The 19,373-nt window shown below is 37.4% G+C and overlaps 1 protein-coding gene across 2 annotated transcripts in view; it reads left to right on the top strand.

Annotated features, from left to right (window-relative positions):
• The window catches only part of LOC131521211 (glutamate receptor ionotropic, NMDA 2D), a 126,394-nt gene that overhangs the window by 51,204 nt on the left and 55,817 nt on the right, over window positions 1-19,373 (top strand). For both annotated transcript variants that reach the window (XM_058745729.1, XM_058745727.1), the window contains exons 2-4: window positions 15,168-15,500; window positions 15,743-15,949; window positions 17,792-18,058. In XM_058745729.1, the coding sequence (XP_058601712.1) occupies window positions 15,210-15,500; window positions 15,743-15,949; window positions 17,792-18,058 (765 nt within the window). In that variant the 5' untranslated portion in view covers window positions 15,168-15,209. The remainder of the gene's footprint in view (window positions 1-15,167; window positions 15,501-15,742; window positions 15,950-17,791; window positions 18,059-19,373) is intronic.

Below are 19,373 nucleotides of genomic sequence, written 5' to 3'. Positions count from 1 at the left end.
CAGTGCTAACAATCTTTTAAAGCTGCAATAAATTAGCTTCTCTAGTGAAATCCACCTGTACAATGAAAAAAGGAAATGCTGAGGCCCGTTCCGGTTAAAGAAATCCATATCCAGCCTTGAGGTGCTCTGATACTTTGTGCGTTATACAGAAGCTCGGATCTTCTGAGAACTGGTGGTGTTATGGAGGGTGAAGGCGGATCTTAGGGCAGACGCTGCCCAGGGGCTCATAGATTTTGGATGGTTTATGATCCAAGTTGACTCACGGCATTTCCCCTGGTGTGTCCTTAGAACGGCTCTAATCCTTAAAACACTCCATTGTGCTTGACAGAAAGGTAGGATGCAGGATCTCAGTGGGGACTGGAAGCTTAAGGGATGTGCTTGTTGAGCCAACCCCAGGCAGGGCATCATGTAGAGACCGCCACGGAGGTTCATGGTGCTGAACTCCTACTCGAGGGTCCTCGGAGCCAGCTGCCGGCTGGTAGCAGTTTCCAGGAGCCCATTCATCAATGCAGAGCCTCTGAATTGCAGCCAGATATTCACCATGGCTCTTTGGAAAAACCTGACTCTAGCTATATTCATGCAAAATGTACCTTTACATACAGTTAACTGCAGTTTCCAGATGAAATGGCAGCTAGTGGCAATGAAAGTCCAACAACACTTATTTATTTTCAGACCAATTATCATTGCAGGGACTGATTGTCAATTAATAAAGACTTATTTTTACGCAGTTCCTTCCACAATACTGTTACAATCTCAAAACACTTACCATAGTGCATGATTTGTAAACTAATGCATTTTGACATTTACATCATATAACTGGCTCCATATGTATGGCTTTTCTGACATAGTTAACTTGCTTGATAGCTCACCTGGTACAGCTTGTGATCTGGTACAAATGCCATGAAATACAAGTCATGATAAAAGAGTTCAAAGACTTCTTGAAGCATGCTAAAATGGCATGGTTGCTTCAGCAACTCACTTTTGCTTTTGTTAACACTGTTGATTAGGTTTAGGGTATGGTTTAGTGTAGGTGGTATGTTATTTGTTAACACAAAGCATTAACCTTTTAGGAGTCGGTGTACATTTCATTTCTGAACTGCCACGATGTGTGCAATAAAAAATGTTGGCAGATTAATTTTCATCTGTTTTGGGTTAAACTAGGGCTGTCACTAATGAGTATTTTGGTAATCGAGTAGCCTAATCGGTCGATTATTCTGATAATTCAAGTAATCGGATTATATATATACATATATTTTTGGTAAAATACATATATAATAGCAATGAAGCAATAATAATTAGTTTAAATAAAGTATCAAAAGCAAGTTATCATATGGTTTTATTGAACAAAACTGAAAATACATAATGTATTATAAACAATAGAACTAATGGACATTATGCATTACAACAAATGCCTGCAGAGGGCGCCAACGGCCTGACAGTTTTTACACTTTACTGCACAATCTAATCTTTGTTTAATATTAACTAAACAACATTTAATTAAAATGTCCACTTTATCTTTAATATTTGGCCATTTGTTTCTTTACGACACAGTTTTTTGAATATGTGGACATCAAAATGTGTAAACTTAGAGAGACGGTTTAAGCTTTTATTTTGAAATCGCGATGAACAGTTAGCATATTGAGAAAGATGTTGATGTATTCTTCTGTGTTTGTGTAGGTTTATAAACAATTGATCTTCCAAATCTGATGAAATGGCGCACATTGTGTTCCCAGTTGAACGTTATAATAAACCCAAACTCACAGCAATATGCATAGATGCATGCTCGCATGTAAATGATTACAGTTCATATGAAGCAGCATTTACTGTGAATGGAGCCACTCTGAGATGCATGTATCCTACATGCATGTAAATAATTAAAGCGTATATAGTAAACCTGCATTGCGTATATTTATTTAATTGAATCATTAGCGTTTGTGAATTCACGATAGCATTATGCTTTATTATGATTTTAAAAGGGGTTTGATGGATCATGCAGCCTTGGAAAATGGTCTAATAATGAAGAAATGTCTCTACAGGCACTTTTTTTTTTTTTTTCAATGAGCCTGGGTTGGAAATATAAAAAAAGAAGAAAAATGTTTGATACAGTAGTTGGTGACAATAGGTGGATACATGGTGTTGTTTAAAGGACTGTTTAAAAAAAAAATCAAGTTTATGGGAGTCCTATGATTTCAGAAGGAAAAGAAAACGGGGTGAATTAAGGACAATTGTTATTTTGTAAATGCAGTGAATGAATTGCAGGGGATCTATTTTATTGGAATGGTTTGTGAAATTGTTCTTTCCTTATGGATGGGAAACTTGTTTTCTCAGCATGGATAAATTGGGCGAATTAATGTCTTAGGCTAAGCTTGTTATGTTAATTGAGGCCATGGGGGTTGTTTTTAGTGAATGAAAGTTATTAGGGTGCTGATTTATGAATAGGAGGATTCATAGGTGTTTTTTGTTTTGTGAATGGGGACAGAAGAGCCCGCTGGATTGAATCGACTCAGCATAACCGCGGAAATGTGCACGTTTGAGGCAGAGGCACGGTGTGATCGGCTGACACGCTACACAAGAACATAGTGTTCTTCAACCTCTAAAGCAGTTCAGGGCCTCCAACCAGAAGGAAGAAGGAGAGTGGGAAAATGGGAGTGAGAGAGAGAAAGTGAGCAAAAATGCTGCATAGAGCGCTGTGTGGAAAGGCCAGCTCACAGATTTCTCATTTCAGCTCTCAGGTTATCCAGAATGAATTGAGAAAAATGATTCACACTGAGAGTTTTTTTTTCTGTAATGTTGTTCTTGTTTATTTGTTCAGATGTGGCTGCTGTTTCAAACATCTCTGCTTCCTGCCTTCATCAGTGAAATAAATTACGAGATAATGAGAAAGAGGCTGCCATCGAGGAGCCGGCTATTTCTGTCAGTGAATGTTGTGGCGTTTTTGAGCCACAATGAAGGCAAGTGGATTGGTTATTATTTAAGACCAATATCAACATACGGAAGATTTCTGATTTTCAGGGCTCTACAAGAAATGTCCGTGTGTCATTTTTCAGCTGTTTATTCAAAATGAATGCTCTAAAAATATAAAAGCTATGCGTTTGTTAACGTACACACAAATGCTGTATCCGAAAACACATACTAAGCAGGTACTACATTGATGAAGAACTTACTGCGCAAACATTAAAAAGTATGTTCTGTATAATTGTGTGTGTAGTATATGTATGAAATCCAGACGTATTACAGCCGACAATTTTGCAACATGTGACCTACGAAGTTGCATACCATTCATGACTCCCGTCCTGTGGCCTCATGGGATTGTAAAATGTCCATTAAGTACATACTTGGAAGAAATAATACATTAACTTTTCTTTCAAATACTTTTTATTCAGATATACTACTCTTTTATTATACTGTTTTCTGCTTTTTTTGTTGTGTTTTGATAATACTGTATAGGGAAGTACTTTTAACCAAATTCTAATGTTGTATTGCATGTATCCTTCATATAGAAGGCAATCGCATAATCTACTGGGATGAGCTCAATGAAATAAATTCAAGATGGCAGAGAGGCAAGAGGAATATTAAACAATTGATATTTTTATATTCAAATATTATAACTGTAATTATAATATTTGAATACTGAAAATAAAAGAATAAATTACAATAGTCAGTCTTTTATTTATTTAAATTTTACTAATGTATGTGTGCCATCTATATTTATTAGGGGTGTCCCCGACTAGGGATTTTCATAGTCGAATCGGGATTTTCGAATCATGCTGATAGTCGACTGATAGTCGAATCATATGTTTGGGGGCGGGGCAGAATACATTACCAAGAGTCAAGTAGTCAGACATTCAGCATTCAACAGTCATAAATACTGACGTTAACACACACGGAAAATAGTCTAACGGACTAATAATGTTTTATGTTTTGATTAAAAGATAGTTAACATTAAACGTCAGCGAACCCCTAAGAATTCACAAAATGTTTTACAATAGTGCTCTCATTATAACGTTATGCATATGACCGTACTTATTAATTTCTGTATTTCTGTTTTGAGCTGCGCGCGCTGAAGATGACCAGTAGATTGAAGCACACGATAGCAGGTTTTTAATCAATGGGATTTAACTCATTTATCTCATATAGAATATGCTTCGTTATTTATACAACATAACGTTAATATCACGACTTATATGCTATCTGCACAAAATGCCCCGATTGCATGAACGTATCTGCGCGGCTCTGAATGAACTCCTTTTGTGGTCGCGTTCTTCACACAACGTGCCGAAACACAGCAACTAAACTCTAAAAATTCACAGCGTTTTATTATAATAGTGTTCATTATTATGTTATGTGTAAAAGACAGTCCCAGTCATAGTCATTAATATTATGCATTGTTGTTTGTACTGCTTGCGCTGCGCGCTGAAGAGATAATCACCAAAGTAATGAAGCTTTACTCAACCAAATGCATCTTATACGAGATAAATACTGTACATATAAACCGGCTGAAATGTTTTGAAATCACTTGTACCCTACCTGATCGAAACAAATCCAGTCTTTTACTCATGTCAGTTTGAGTCTTGCTAAAGATTTAAATCCATGGCGCCCAGATGCTTCTGTTGGTCACGCATGAAAAGTGAATCTTAAATCTAATCTAAACCTTTTTCTTCAATGGGGAAGTAAGCCTTTGGGTGAGACTTCCGGTTCATTAGCCATTATAGATAAATAACGAGAAGAATAACAACGTGCAGTAAACAGTAAAACTGTTTGCACTACAAACCAGTGTGTTCATAATTAAGATAACACATTAAAATAATATCGTAAGACACAAATTTCCATGCAGCAAAACTAACTGTTTTGTACAGCTAAAAATAGCTGGACGCGAATGAGACCGGAAGCTAGACCCATAGAATTTACAAATGGCCGCGCCCATTTTTACGGCAAGAAAAAGGTGGATAGGGGTGGTTGCATGGATCGCGGAAGCGGGGGGGCCCGGGTAACTTTTGGGTCTGGTACAAATTATGACATATAAAAATACATAGGCTACAGGCTCATATTGATTACTCATTAAAAGATTGCGATCTCGATTCAAACACACTCAATCTTATTGCTATGTCAATGAGATCATGTCTATTAAACTATTGAAATCACAATCACATCGGAATATTTAAACCTGCTTTCGCCCCGCCGCTGATCCAGAGAGAGCAGCGCTGAAAATAAACTTTATGTTTGAAACAGCTTTACAAACAGTCTACACAGTAGGCTACATTTCTGTGTTGCAAACATTAAATAATAATGAAAGTATTGGGATAAAAGTTTATAGTCTGGATATAGACTCTGATGTTGCGGCAGCCGCGTTCAAAATGAGAAACTAACCTTTGGAACTGATGTTACGCTTCAAATGATTGTAATGGGCGGAGCTAGGGAGGGGCTAGCTGGTGCTCCAGCACCCCTAAAAAGACCATAGTTTAAGAAAGATTAAATAATACAATAACATTTGTCTACGTACACTTGCATAACTCGTGCAATGAAATACTACGTGACGTGATTTTCAGTCGCACATTTCGTAATGTCACCGCATTTTATTTAAAAAATGGATCGGTTCCTTGTGCCAAGTAGGCTAGGCCAGCCCCCGACAGATTTTTCTAGTAAACTAGTCGAACGTTTATATTAAATAGATTAATATAATAACCTACTAAACCATCTTTTAAAAAGCATTTAGGCGTATTATAGCCTACATTCCGCGCTCAAGCGCGCTCATAAAGCTTGCTGCAAAGCACCGGCAAAAGTAATAATTATGAATGCATCGGGGAAAAAAGACATTTTAATTATTTATTACTAAACTAGTGCTTTCTCAGTTAGTGTCGGCTGCAAACGTCGGCACTGACTCTCCATCTCCACAGTAGGCTAATGGACGTGCACAATTTCATACTGACTACATAATTAGTGAAGGTTTGTTTTTTATTTGAATTAGTTTGTAGTAGACATTTCAAGCTTTCTATAGATTTGTTTCAGTTTAGTTTATGTCTGTGAGCCGGTTCATTGCGAGGCGCTCCATCCACAGAGACTGCATGAGACGACAGAAAGCACATCCAAAAATGAATAAGTATTTTAAGTTCTTTCCGCAGGAAAAAAAAAAAAAAGATTGTGCGGGCGCCCCCATGTCATAAATTAAGCACGATAATAGGCCTACTCCTACACTCCTCATAAATACTTGAAATGCACCTACAGCGATTGTATTATTAATATAATAATAACAATAACCTGTTTTGGTCATATTTACTATTGCCCAGTTCCCCCTGTCATTGATCTAGCATCCCCTGAGCACCTGCGTTTAAAATTCTCTGGCACCACCCCGATTATTAATGTTACGTTATACCAGAAGGTAGAGAAAGGTGGCAGTTAAAAAGTATCTGATGTCCAATTCATTCAATCAAGAGATTCGTTCAAAAACGAAACAAGTTCATATATTTCAAATAATTTGTACATATTTTTATTTTAATAGGCTCATTTATAACATTTTACACTCATTTAAATAAAACATTTTGTAAGAAACCTAAGTGAATTAGCCTACATATTATTTTGTATCTGTCTAATGTTTTGCTTCAGTATCTTAGGAGAACTGTGATCTCTATTCTAAAAATCAATTATCCAGAGTCTTAATAAATAGGCTAATATCTGGCATCTAATACTAACGGTTTCTAATATTAAAATGTAGACTAGGATGTAAACTGTACAATCTTACACACTTTATTTAGTACAATAACAAGGATTTGGTACATTTATAATGCCACTTCTAATCCATTGTACCAGTGTGCGAAGTCAACACAACCCCCACCCCTTCAGCCCCCTTCTTTTGGTATGTTCTGCGATCCATGGGTGGTTGGATTTATTCACGCACATTAAAATATTTATTTAAAGCTTCTTTCTTTTCAGATTCTTATTTACAACATTATCATAATAGGCTGTATATTAACTTATTCGGAGAAAACCGGTAGTTTTATGTGAAATCAGACATTGAGCATCCCCATATAGCCAACATGGCATAATCATAACACCCCGCGAATATTCGACTGTGAGATTGGGAGGTTCCTCCTATCGAAGCATCGAATCGTCGACTATTCGGGGTCAATAGGTCAATATTTATCCTTGTTAGGTAGTTACGGAGCCCGGGAAGTCACCTGTAGGAGGAAAAAAAACAATCCGTGCCGACGGTTTTGCAATCTGTTCCCTCAGTTTATAAACTGTACTCACAAATTCTTAAACTGTTCCCTCGGTTTAACAAATCGTGCCCACGGATTAATAAACCGTACCCACAAATTTCCAATCCGTGCGCTCAGATTTAGTAAACCGTACCTTCGGTTTTTGAATCCGTACCCACAAATTCATAATCCGTGCGCACGCTTTCGCAATCCCTTCCCACGGGTTTGTAAACTCGCGGCAGATTCAACCACGCCACTTGTTTAGGTGCGGTATGCACTGTATTGTGTTTATTAAATATAATTTTTCATAGTAGCCTATGAGACAACGATCCGCACTCACAAAATAGCCTTATTTTTAGCGTTTACTTTTTAGCTAAAAAATAAGAATAGAAAATTTCCTGAATTTTCTATAAAAATACAATAGAGTCTTGAGAGAAGAAGGTAAAAGGCAACACAAAACAAATAATTAGAAATTCGTGGGTACGGTTTATTAATCCGTGGGCACGATTTGTTAAACTGAGGGAACAGTTTAGGAATTCGTGAGTACGGTTTATAAACTGAGGGGACGGATTGCAAAACCGTCTGCACGGATTGTTTTTTTGTTTTTTTTCTCCTACAGGTGACTTCCCGGGCTCCGTAGGTAGTTGATGCATAATGTGTCCAATTATTTCAATATCAGGATTTTTGAGTAAAACTTGTATTCATTCTTACTAGAAAGTAATTTTTTTCTCAGTAATGTTTTCATTTAGCTTTATTATGTTTTTAATAACCTTTTGGCTGTATTAGTTCATTTCCAAATGGTCCTCTGATATGACAAATTAATCTTTAAATGTGCTGTAGAAATATTTAATGTAGTCTTTTAAATAATAAAAGTGATTAAAGCTGCATGTATAACAATTATGAAATAATTAGCATGTTCTGTTTATAATCGTTTTATATGGAGTACAGCATGTCATACTGTAGGTCAACATCTCTATCAGAGTATTGCATCACTCCTCTCATGCCGCCTGTATTAAAATCCTGAGTTAAGTCTCCCACGCAATACGTGTGAGGAATGCTTTGTACAGGGCCCAGAGGTGCCTACATAGGCAGCAAGTCAACTCACTAGGTTTTGGAACAGAGCAAATCAACTTCTCTCAAACATATGCATTGTGCTGTGTTAAAAAGAAAGACTTTTAAAAAGGTGGGAATAAAGCCAAATGAGAACTGCATTTTGTGTATTGCAGAAATGTGAAGTCTTTGAGATGAAGCCCCTGGAGTGCACTTACCAGTCTTTCTCAAAGACCTCTGTCAGGGCCTAACAGTGCTGTGTTTGGGAAAAAAATATGCTGGGAGCACTTTTGCTATTTTATCATTTAGCTGACACTTTTATCCAAAGAGCACTTATTACAGGGACCATCCCCCTGGAGAAGCCTGGGGTTAAGTGTCTTGCCTAAAGGTGCAATTATGATAATTCATGAATTGCTCCTTGTGGGATTCAAACCTACAACCTTCTATTTATCAGCCTACAATAGATCTGCAACATTCTGGCTGCTTAGTTTACGTATTAAGTCTCTGGTTTAAACAGTTTACCAATCGGTGGAGAGCTTTGTACAATGTTTTAATACTTTTTGTGACATGCCATGTACGTGTAGATTCCTATGAAATCTGTTTAATTTTTTTCCTGAAATTCTGTTTTTTTCCCCCAAATTCTATTTTTTAATCTTTTTGACTCCTTTTCAATAGTTATATAAAATGTTAGCAATAAAAAAGCATGTCTAATTAATTGAAATCATCAATGTTCATGAACCATAAATCATGAAACAATTTAACAACAATTTATTAAAAGTTTAACAAAAATGAATTTTTAGGAATTGTTCTCAAATTCCATTTTTTTTTTTTTTTTTTTCCAAATCGTGTGTATTCCATTTTAATGTTTTAGACTAAATTAATTTAAAAACAGCTTAATGATATATTATTGTGATTGTTCCTTAAAAATAAAGTTTTATTTTTTATAGTTTTAGCATTGGTATTACATTGAGTAATATTACATTACATATTACGTTACATTACATTACATTACAACAGTAATATATTTCTGTAACAATTTCTTAAAGTTAAACCATTTTTTTTTTGACAGGTGTCGTGAAACCTTTCAGTTTCTGAGTGAATATGAAGATGATAGTTTTTCTCAAATTAATGTGTAAAATGCTCATGCAGTGAACATAAAGAGATGGCAGTTTTCACCATTGATTCAAACAAAGACATACAAAACATGCAGACTTCATATTAAAACTTTTTTTGCAGTTTAATATTTGTGTCCATATCGCATTTTGATTTAAGTGTATGGATCTACTTTTGAATTTTTCATCCAAAATTTGCCAAATTCTGTGACATGCCTATTATACAGTAATTGTTTATGGGATTCCGCGATTCTGTCCACTTTTTCTGCATCACGGAAATCACAGGCACACCCTACAGAATGGAAACATTTGCTTTTCTTAATTTTGTCGAGGCATAATAGCCTGCATGTTGTTTAATGCTGATGAGAGAATTAGGGGATACAGCTTGTTTTCTCTTTAGTCTGCTGAGATTGAAGGTGAAAATCAGGTAAAGGAGGAAGATAAGGCAGCTATTGTCTTGTGGATAAGATTACTTTGAACTGCACTCTTGAAGTAGAGATCTCAGAGGTGAACTAGATTAAACTCACTGCTTTATGGTGATACAGCATCTCTGTTAAGCGCTATTAACACACTCATGGTATCTAAATAGTGTCGTAATGTTTTTGTGCAGTGCAGCGTGGGCTTTGTTGTTGTGATGAGGATCTGAGCCTGTGTGGAAGGTTGATGGATGACATGGTCGTTTGTCAGCTAAAGTGCTTTCGATAACGTCGGTCATCACGGTGCATGCGAAGCATTTTACGAGCTGTGTTTACAGCCGTGCAGTAAAGGGGAGCACACTCTCACAGCCAGTGCGGTGCAGGGAATGCAGCCATGAGCTCAGCCATAATGATCACGAGCTGTCAATGCATATGGCCCCAGATCCAGCCAGTGTGTGTGAATGCAGTCCATCTCCTGCCTGGTGCATTCTGTTGTCCATTTGTTTGGTTTTTTGGGAAATGAGGAGCAGGCGAGCAGAGCGATAGTTCACCCAAAAATGAAAATGATGTCATAATTTCTTCATGCTCATGTTGTTCCAGACTTTCATTCATCTTTGAAACACAAATTAAAGATATTTTTAATGAACCCTGAGAGGTTTCTGTCCCTCCATTGAAAGTCCAGGTAACCAAAACTTAGAAGATCCAAAAAGGTCATAAAGGCATTATAAAATGAATCCAAATGATTTGAGTGGTTTAATCCAAGTCTTGTGAAGAGATATGCTCTATGTATGTGTGATGATCATTGTTTATGTAAGGGATAATCAACGGCTAGCTGTGCATTAAAGGATTTTAATGCACGACGTGGAGGCAAAGAACTGCCCGACGCGAAGCGAGGCAACGATTAAAATCCTTTAATGCACGGCTAGCCATTGATTATTCCGCTTATTCCATGGTCAATTGGTCATTTGCCAAGTTATAGACCAGTTAAAACTTGTATTGCTCTTTGCAGAGCAATATTTGACAGAATGGGTAAAATGAGTTATTTTCGTCAGTTACAGCTCGTTCTCATTCTGCCCGCTTTAAATCATACACAGATGAAATAGTGCGGAAAGAACACATTTATTTGAATGAATTATAGCATGTATTTCCATTAATTATCGATCGATCGAGAGAGAGAGAGAGAGAGAGAGAGAGATGACAGTTGTGTGTACCTGCTTGCTGCTTCTGCGCGTCTCTCTACAAACAATTAACGTTACTTCAAAAACAGCGATTTTATCACCTCGTTGCTGGGGAATGTAATGTAGCGATCTAGTATCTATCTTTTATTTTAGTAATAAAAATCGCGGGAAAGCATTGAACAATCAGCACAATCTGTGATCTCCGACCTCCCTCTCTCTCTCTCTCTCTCTCTCTCTCCGTATGTGTGTGTGTGTGTGTGTGCGTGTGCACGCACACGAGTGATGTGTGTTGGTTAGTGTGCATCAATTAAAGCAGCGCATTAATATGGAACGGTGATTAAACTGACTTGGAACTACCTGTGCATTAAACGGTTATACTGCACACCTGCCAGCCAATCAGAAAACAGTATTCAGACAGACCATGGAATAAATGTGTATAACCCATAAATTAAAACTGTTAGTCATAGAAAGTGATTCTTTCTCTTCACAAGTTAAAATGTTTGATTCGTATGGGTTGTTTTTTTATGCCACCTTTATGGCCCTTTAGGGTCTTCTAAGTTTTGGTTACCTGGATTATCAGTAGATATACAGAAACTTCTCAGGTTTCGTTAGAAATATTTAAATTTGTGTTTTGATGAAAACAAAGGTCTTATGGATTTGTAATGGCATGAGAGTGAGTAAATGAGGATTCTTTCCATTTTTATAAAATGGAAAAAATACACAATTTGTAGCTACCACTGCCACACAAAATCATTTACATGACTACATTGTCAGCTCATCAATATTAATCATAATCTGGTTAGGATCGTGCATGTAAACATGTTCAAGGCTAAAATCTTTGGACTGGATTTAAAGAAATGCATAGAAGATGCATTGTTTTGTTTTAAAGGAATAGTTCCCCCAAAAATAAAATGAGAATTGTCATTATTTACACAACCATGTGTCATTCCAAGCTGTATGACTTTGTTTCATCTGTGGAACACACAAGGAGGTTTATTTATTTATTAATTTAATGTTTATGTATTTTTTATGAATGTCTTCATCTTTCCTAGCAAGCTGTTAACTGCTGCAAAGGGGATCATTGTTTCAGTGAACTGAACTAGAGAACCGAACTAGTATGATTAATGAACAAATCATTCAGACTGCTTCTGTGAAATGGATCAGGCAGCAGTTCATTAAAAAGATCTGCCTTAAAATACTGATTCATTCATGAATTGTACGTTGCCAATATCAAGATTTTCAATCTCAAAAAGTGCTTAAATTCAGACTGTAAATATGCCCTAATATATATTTGGAAATTATACCAGTGCTTGTCTAGCATAATTAATCATATAAAACATTATATTTTTCATATACATAATAAGACCCATTAAAGTGCAGGTTTTTTGTAATAAAAAACATTAAAATGACCTTATGCTGTATGAATCTGGTAATTGTGCAAGTATACATTTTATGCTGTACACCATGAGCTTGTAATCATTTCATTGTAAATAAACTGAATTGAACTTCCCTTAAACATCTCTGAATGTCTCTGAAAATAAAGTGTTTGCAGCATATTTAAAAAACCAGTCAGGGACACTAGAGATTTATGTAAATTTATATAGAGAGCCGTTATAGTAATGTACTCAGTAGTATTTTAGAATCGCCCGGGGGTCTGTAAGCAACAGCGAAGCGCGAGTCCTTTCCTTTGTGGATGATATATCGTTGAGTGTTTTTGGCTCTCTTTGATGAATTCAGGGCTGCGTGTGCACTTCCCACGTCTCCTACTGTACAGTGCAACCTGTGGAAGTGGCAGTAAATTGCTGCTTTTGCACAACATTAGCACAGTGGGTTCCCAAATGACAAGCCCAGGCTATGATTACTCCAGGTTAATTTGAAGTGACTCAAAAACAGTAATATGCTGTTGTGGAATGTGCTCGGATGCTCATTCGTGCGTTCCAACTCCCCAACCCTTCTTCTCCCACCCAACCTTTCACATAACACACAACACACACACTTTCATACTGTCCCTTGTCTGTCAAAACTGGAGGATTGCCAGCATGTTTGTTCAGGCCAAACACGTACACACACCCCAGTAATCAATATTTCTCTCTCTCCCTCTATTCCTCCATATTTCATCCCTCTTTCTTATTCTCCACTCCCTCCATTTTCCCTCCTCCCCATCTCTGTCCTCATCTTAGTCATTAGGACTATATTTACCTCTTCCAGCCAAACAGAATTCCAATGTCTGCCTGTCTCTCTCTCTCTCTCTCTTTCTGTCTCCATCCCTCCCATATTCTGCTCATTGCTTCGTCGTCTTTGGCCTCTTAATTCGTTCTCTCATTCATCTGAAGGACTCGTCAGGGTCAACAGACCAACAGGCTTAGAGACGGATAAATAGAACAGAGGGAGAAAGAGAATGCAACAAAAAGAGAACAAACCCAGAAAGCGGTGACAGAATTGGGAGAGAGGGAATATTATGTCAGAGAGCCTGGTGATTCCAAGCAATTGCATTAGCACCTGAAGTCATGAAACAGAGAGGAGAAGGCAGGAGGAGGCTGCCACAAAAGTAAATTGAAAATGATTTGCTTGTATTGTGTGTGTGTGTGTGTGTGTGTGTGTGTGTAACTGAGATAGAAAGGAGCGTTAGACAGCATGGAGGTACTTTCTTACATCAGCTGCGCTAACCTCTAACTCTCCAAATAATTTTATTGGTGCGTGTTCAGTCGTGTTGGTATGTGAGTGTGGTTATGAAGAATTTGTGTGGGTGTTTATATTTTAATCTTTGTTATTATTCATTCACCTTACAATAAGCACCATCCACTTCTTGACTCTGTTTTTATTAGTGCGCACACATACATCTTAGAAGCTATATTAGTAAGAGCCTTTTGTATACGCTGTGGTTTCGTGCTAAGATAATGATATTTGGGTCAATGACATGACTTTTTTTTGTGTAGATCTTAAAATGTGTTCATTACAAATACATTAAAATGCAGTAATTCATACATGCAATGAATTGAATACAAGTCCTCTGTGATGAACTTTTATTTTCTAAAGATAATTTTGATTGCTTTTTGAAATATAAAAAAATGTCAGGGTGATACAACAGTCGTGATATCATAATGAAGAAAAAATTAAATATTGAATTTCATTAAAGAATGTATAAAATACTGAAAAAAGTATTTTGGCATTATCTTTTATTATTATTTCTCACAAAGAAGCTGCTTACTAAATTTGAAAACATTTGAAGTACGACAAACACACAAGAAAGAACCATTTTTAAACCAATTTTTGAGTTGCTGATTTCATATGACTGTGTACGATTTTATTTTTGAAAAAATGTAAGACTTCTTGAAACAAAATTTGAATCTCCCCCTCTAATCTCACCCCTAAATCTAACCCTCATTGGTATGTAAGCTGATCACACAACACGTGTGAATAGTATCTTACAGAATTCATATGAAATTTGCCAACAGTTCACTAAAACTTAAAATACTTAGCAATTGCAGTGTGTCACGGAGGACACCTGCATAATTGGCCATTTTAAACGTAAAAATTGTTTACATTTTTTTTTAATCATTGAAAATAATGACTAAGATGTGTACACTTTGTTTTTGTTTTTTTTGCGATACTGATTACACCACTTGAGTTTTTCACAAACCATATGAAACGAACATGAATCCAGAGTACATTTCTAAGAACTTGTGTTTAAAGTAGATTCATAATGCAGAATATTTTTCCTTTTCTTCTAACTTTTCTTTATCAAGGGCACATTTTTATTTTTTTTTACTCATTTAATATGCAAAAGAGCCCTCATACAAACCTGTTGCCATTATTACATTTGAAGTAAAACATGAATTAGCTTATTTGTGAGCCTTTCAAATAGTGAAGACCACTTTTGATGTCCTCACAAGATGGTTTCAGACCCTCACAAGAACAGATAAACCTGTACACACAAACACAGGTTCTTTCTGTCCCTCTGTCAATTATCCTCCTGTGTTGCTACATTTCACTCTGTGGCCTGAATAAAGCCCATTTCATTTTCTTGCCTCTTTTGTCAGTTCTCTTACTTTCTTGCCATCTCTCTTGTTCTACTTTGCTTTCTTTTTCTCATTCTAGCACCTACTCTCTTTTTATATATCTCTCAAGTGTTTTTTTAAGTGTATGCAATATATTGCTGTTTTGATTTTGTTTTAATCAGAGTTTACCCTTTTGCTTTTTCTTCCTGGTTTCACTCAGGCTTTCTTCGTACCCTCTCGTTTGGCCTCCTCGTTTTTTGCCATGGTCACAGTACCCACACTCTCTCTGCTATTGGCCCTGGTAGAATGGGTGGGTCAGACTAGCTCCTCCCCTCATCTCTTGCTCCGGCCCCGAGAGCGTGAACGGGACCCGGTGGCATCAATGCACTTCAACATCGCAGTGATCCACGCGGGCTCAACGGTTCAACAAGGGGAAGCAGGGGCTGCAGCAGCTGCGGGTAGGGTGCCATACCCGGGCTTCGGACGTGTGCACAGCAGCTTCGGTGAGAGCGTCGTCACCCAGTGGGGATCCGCAAACGTAATCTGGCTCCAGGTCAGTCCGATAGAGGTCATGCAAATTAAATTGAACTGATTGCTTACAGGGTCAAAACAATTGTGATTTTAAATTTAGAGTAGCCTGAATACCTGAACGCTTTGTTGATTGTGCACTGAAGTGCGAATACAAAAGTAGAGTGAAAATACGGGCACTTAAGCATAAGTATTCATTCATAACTACAGAAGTTAATGTGGTGTGAATGTGAACATGAATGTGAAGTGAATGTGAATTACCAACAGGTGAATGACAGCAGCCCCAGGACGCTGCTCTCTCAGCTGTGTGACTTGTTGGCAGCCAGACCCCTTCAGGGACTAGTGTATGAAGATGAGAGACCCCTCCCGCTGGCCTCTGGCCCCCTGGCCCCCATGCTGGAGTTCGTTTCGGCCCAGACCGGCCTCCCCATCGTTGCTGTGGGAGGGGGAGCGGGTCTGGGCAGGGTACCACAGGTATGAATGTTAGAGAATTTCTGTGCGGTCACATTTACAATTATTCACAATTTCACAAATGAAACCCCATAATTTCATGCAATTGTGAACTTTTAGAAGTTTCCCATTAAGATCTCACTTATGTTCAAGTTGGTCATGCAAATTTGCCGCATTGACCAACTGAAACCAGCTTCATACATTGCTACACTATTGACAGTGGACTGCTAATGTTTTTTTTTGTTGTTTTTAAGATTTATTTTTGGCATTTTGCCTTTATTAGGATAGGACAGTATTTTAGACAGGAAGTGAGGTGGGATGGGATCGGGAAAGGTCCATGAGCCGGGACTCGAACTCAGGACGCCCAAAGCGCAATGGCGCTGTATGTTGGCGTGCTGCCCACGAGGCTATTACCATACCTTTAGAGTTTGATTTCACTCACTTACTGTAACTGCATTCAAATTGGAAATCAACTAGTAATTATTCACAATGATTCCTTAATCTAAGTTAAATTAATTTGGCTGAACCTCTGAGCACTTTTCATTGATCTATCTTTATACCGCGGATATTTCCCAATACAGAGTGGTGCCAACTAACAGAATGATTTTAAATACAGAACCAAAGTCTACAGACAGAAAGCTGTCCTGTTTGAAGAATTTCCTGTAACCCTGTGAGGTTTAAACTAGTGTCAGCAGTTTGACTCCACTAAGTCAAATTCCTCTTAAAAGTGATTGTACCCAGCCAGTCCGATTGATTTTGATTTTGAAGTATAGCTGTCTTGAAATGAATAGTGTTTTTTTCCTGATTAACTGTACTGTCTATGCCATTTAATAGGACAATAAAACTAGGCCACTGAGGATTTCTTAGTCCTGTCTGAACAGTCTCAGACGTACTTTAGCGTCACTGAATTATTTGACAGTGTTGTTGTTTCTGAAAAGGAAAAAAAAAAAACAATGTTGTATGAGTTTCTTTGGACTTTGGAAATTCCTCAAAAACATCTCTCTCTGCAAGCTCTTGGTGTTAATGAGCTCTAACACTTGCTAGATAGTGTTTGGCTTGCTGCAGTGCTATAAGGGCATTGTTTGTTAATGGTACCGCCTGAGGAGGACCGTTAAACGGACAGAGATAGGGCTGCCGTTGTCTCTGTTGGGGCCTGATCGGGGCGCACCGATAACTGTTGCAAGGGATGGCATTACTAACATCCATTTGGATAAATAGCAAGGGCAAGGGTCATGCATTACCGCTGCAGGCCATATGGTCTGCTCTTTTTTTCCCCTCTTGTGTTCACTGAAGTGCTTCGGTCTGGGTTTTGCAATTTCAGTTGGTAGTCTCGACATTTATAACATGTTCTCCCTAGCGCAATGTGAAAACTACAAAGGTAAAAAGACATTTTCATTCAGAAATGTTTTGTTTTTTATTATTATTATTTACTCTGGAGACACGATATTGAATCCTTTTGATGTTGTCGTATTGAATCCTACACTCTCTCGGACCCACGCATACACTCAATGCCATCGCAAATTAAATTTAAAGCTGTGCAACGTACTCCGGTGACGATTAGAGTCACTGAAGTACCTCCCTCATGTTCCTTCAGCGGCTGCATATCTCAGAAACTCTTTATAAGAAATTGAATTCCTATGATGCTTTATGGAGGCAATAAATAGTCTTCAATCACAGGAAACGTAGTTATTTTTCCCCCTTAATTGCACTGCAGAAGACAAGCTCTGTCTGCTGTTATGATTAGTGAATGTCACATTAGAAACAGTTCAGAAGAAATGTAGTTCCCATGATGCCTTATGCAAGGAATGAATCAGCTGTCTTTAGTCTTGGGAAATGTAGTCGTTTACCTTCTTAATTACTCTGCAGGAGACCGGCTCAATCTTCCTGCAGTTCAGCTCTTCCACCGCACTCCAATTGGAGGTGATCTTTGAGGTGCTGGAGGAGTATGATTGGACGGCCTTCTCGGTGGTGTCCACACGTCACCATGGCTACCAGGACTTCCTGTCAATAGTCGAAGGTTTGACCGACGGGTCATTCATCGGCTGGGAGAAGAAGAGCGTAGTGATGTTGAATTTAACCGATGATCCGGGAGGAGCGCGTGCACGGCGGCTGCTGAAAGAGAATGAAGCACAGGTAGAGAGGGAAGGTCATTGCGTTTCTGTCTCGCTTATTCACTCATTTAATCATTCATTTACTCTGACATCACTTCCTGTCCTTAACCATTTATTTGACTTTTTCTTTTGGCTGTCGTCTCTACCGTCTTTCTCTGACCTCTCGCTGTCCTTTCTCCGTTCTCCTCTCATTCTCATTCCCTTTCCCATTTCTACCTATATTTGTGTAATGCGTGTGTATGTGTGTCACAGGTTGTCCTCTGTCTCCCCCTGGCTCCAGGCTGTTATTGTTCTGTGTATGTGTGTGTTAGAGGGTGTTATTGTGCCTTGTGGGTCTCAGTACACTGATGTCAGTGTTAATATAACACAGAGCCTGTGGCGGTGCAGCCCAATGCCGTATGCATTAGATTCAGTCTGCAGTGCTTCTGCTCAATTACACACACTCACATACACACAAACCCAAATAAATATTGCACACATACATAAAGTATGCATTTATTTACACACAGAAAGTTGCATAGTAGAACATACAGAATAGAGTGCAAATGCATTCTTAGATTACACTGGGCGGTATGACAGTGGTAGAAATATCTCAGTTGGTAGAGACTTCTATAACGTTTATATATCTGCAGTGTATCTGCTGTGTGATGTAAAAAAAAAAAATCCAACACTAAGCAAAAAGTTACAGTCTACTCTTCACACTGTGTTGCAGAGTTGTTTCAGTGTACACAACTTTGGTGATCGGAATGGGATCGAGTTAGTTTTGACATTTATTTCAACGAATATTGCTGATTGTGTGTTGTACTGATGACAGACTTATCATTTATTTCTTAAGAATGATCTTACCTTTTGGTTTGTGGTCTTCTGAAGATCTCGATATAAATTTATAGTAGGTTACCATTTGCGTTATCGGTTAAAATGGACTTTTTAAATATTTAAAATGTATTGTTATCATATTGTTGTAATGTTATCAATATTGTCGATATTGGATATATATTGACCTATTTTGGATATTTTATTGTGTATGCTAATTTCTTATTTTATATTTAGATTACCTCTATAATCGGAAGAACACTACAAGTTAACCTTTAAACAATAATTTTATTAAAATAAAATTTTATATTAATTATTGTATTAAATTAAAATGTTTTAAAATTATTTTTTATTTAAAATGGTTGTTATCAGTCTCCTGTTTTCATACTTTTCTAATGTGCACTTGAAGTTAATATTTAAAAACACAATAGTAATGTTTTATTTATTATTATATATTACGAAAAATAATGTAGGAATTTTATTATCAGCTACTGAATTTATTGGTTATTATCAGCTATAACATA

This window comes from Onychostoma macrolepis, chromosome 16 (genome assembly GCF_012432095.1).
Source record: "Onychostoma macrolepis isolate SWU-2019 chromosome 16, ASM1243209v1, whole genome shotgun sequence".
Classification (NCBI taxonomy): Eukaryota; Metazoa; Chordata; class Actinopteri; order Cypriniformes; family Cyprinidae; genus Onychostoma; species Onychostoma macrolepis.
Note: the sequence above shows the minus strand (reverse complement) of the source record. Positions and strands in the feature narration are given on the sequence as shown.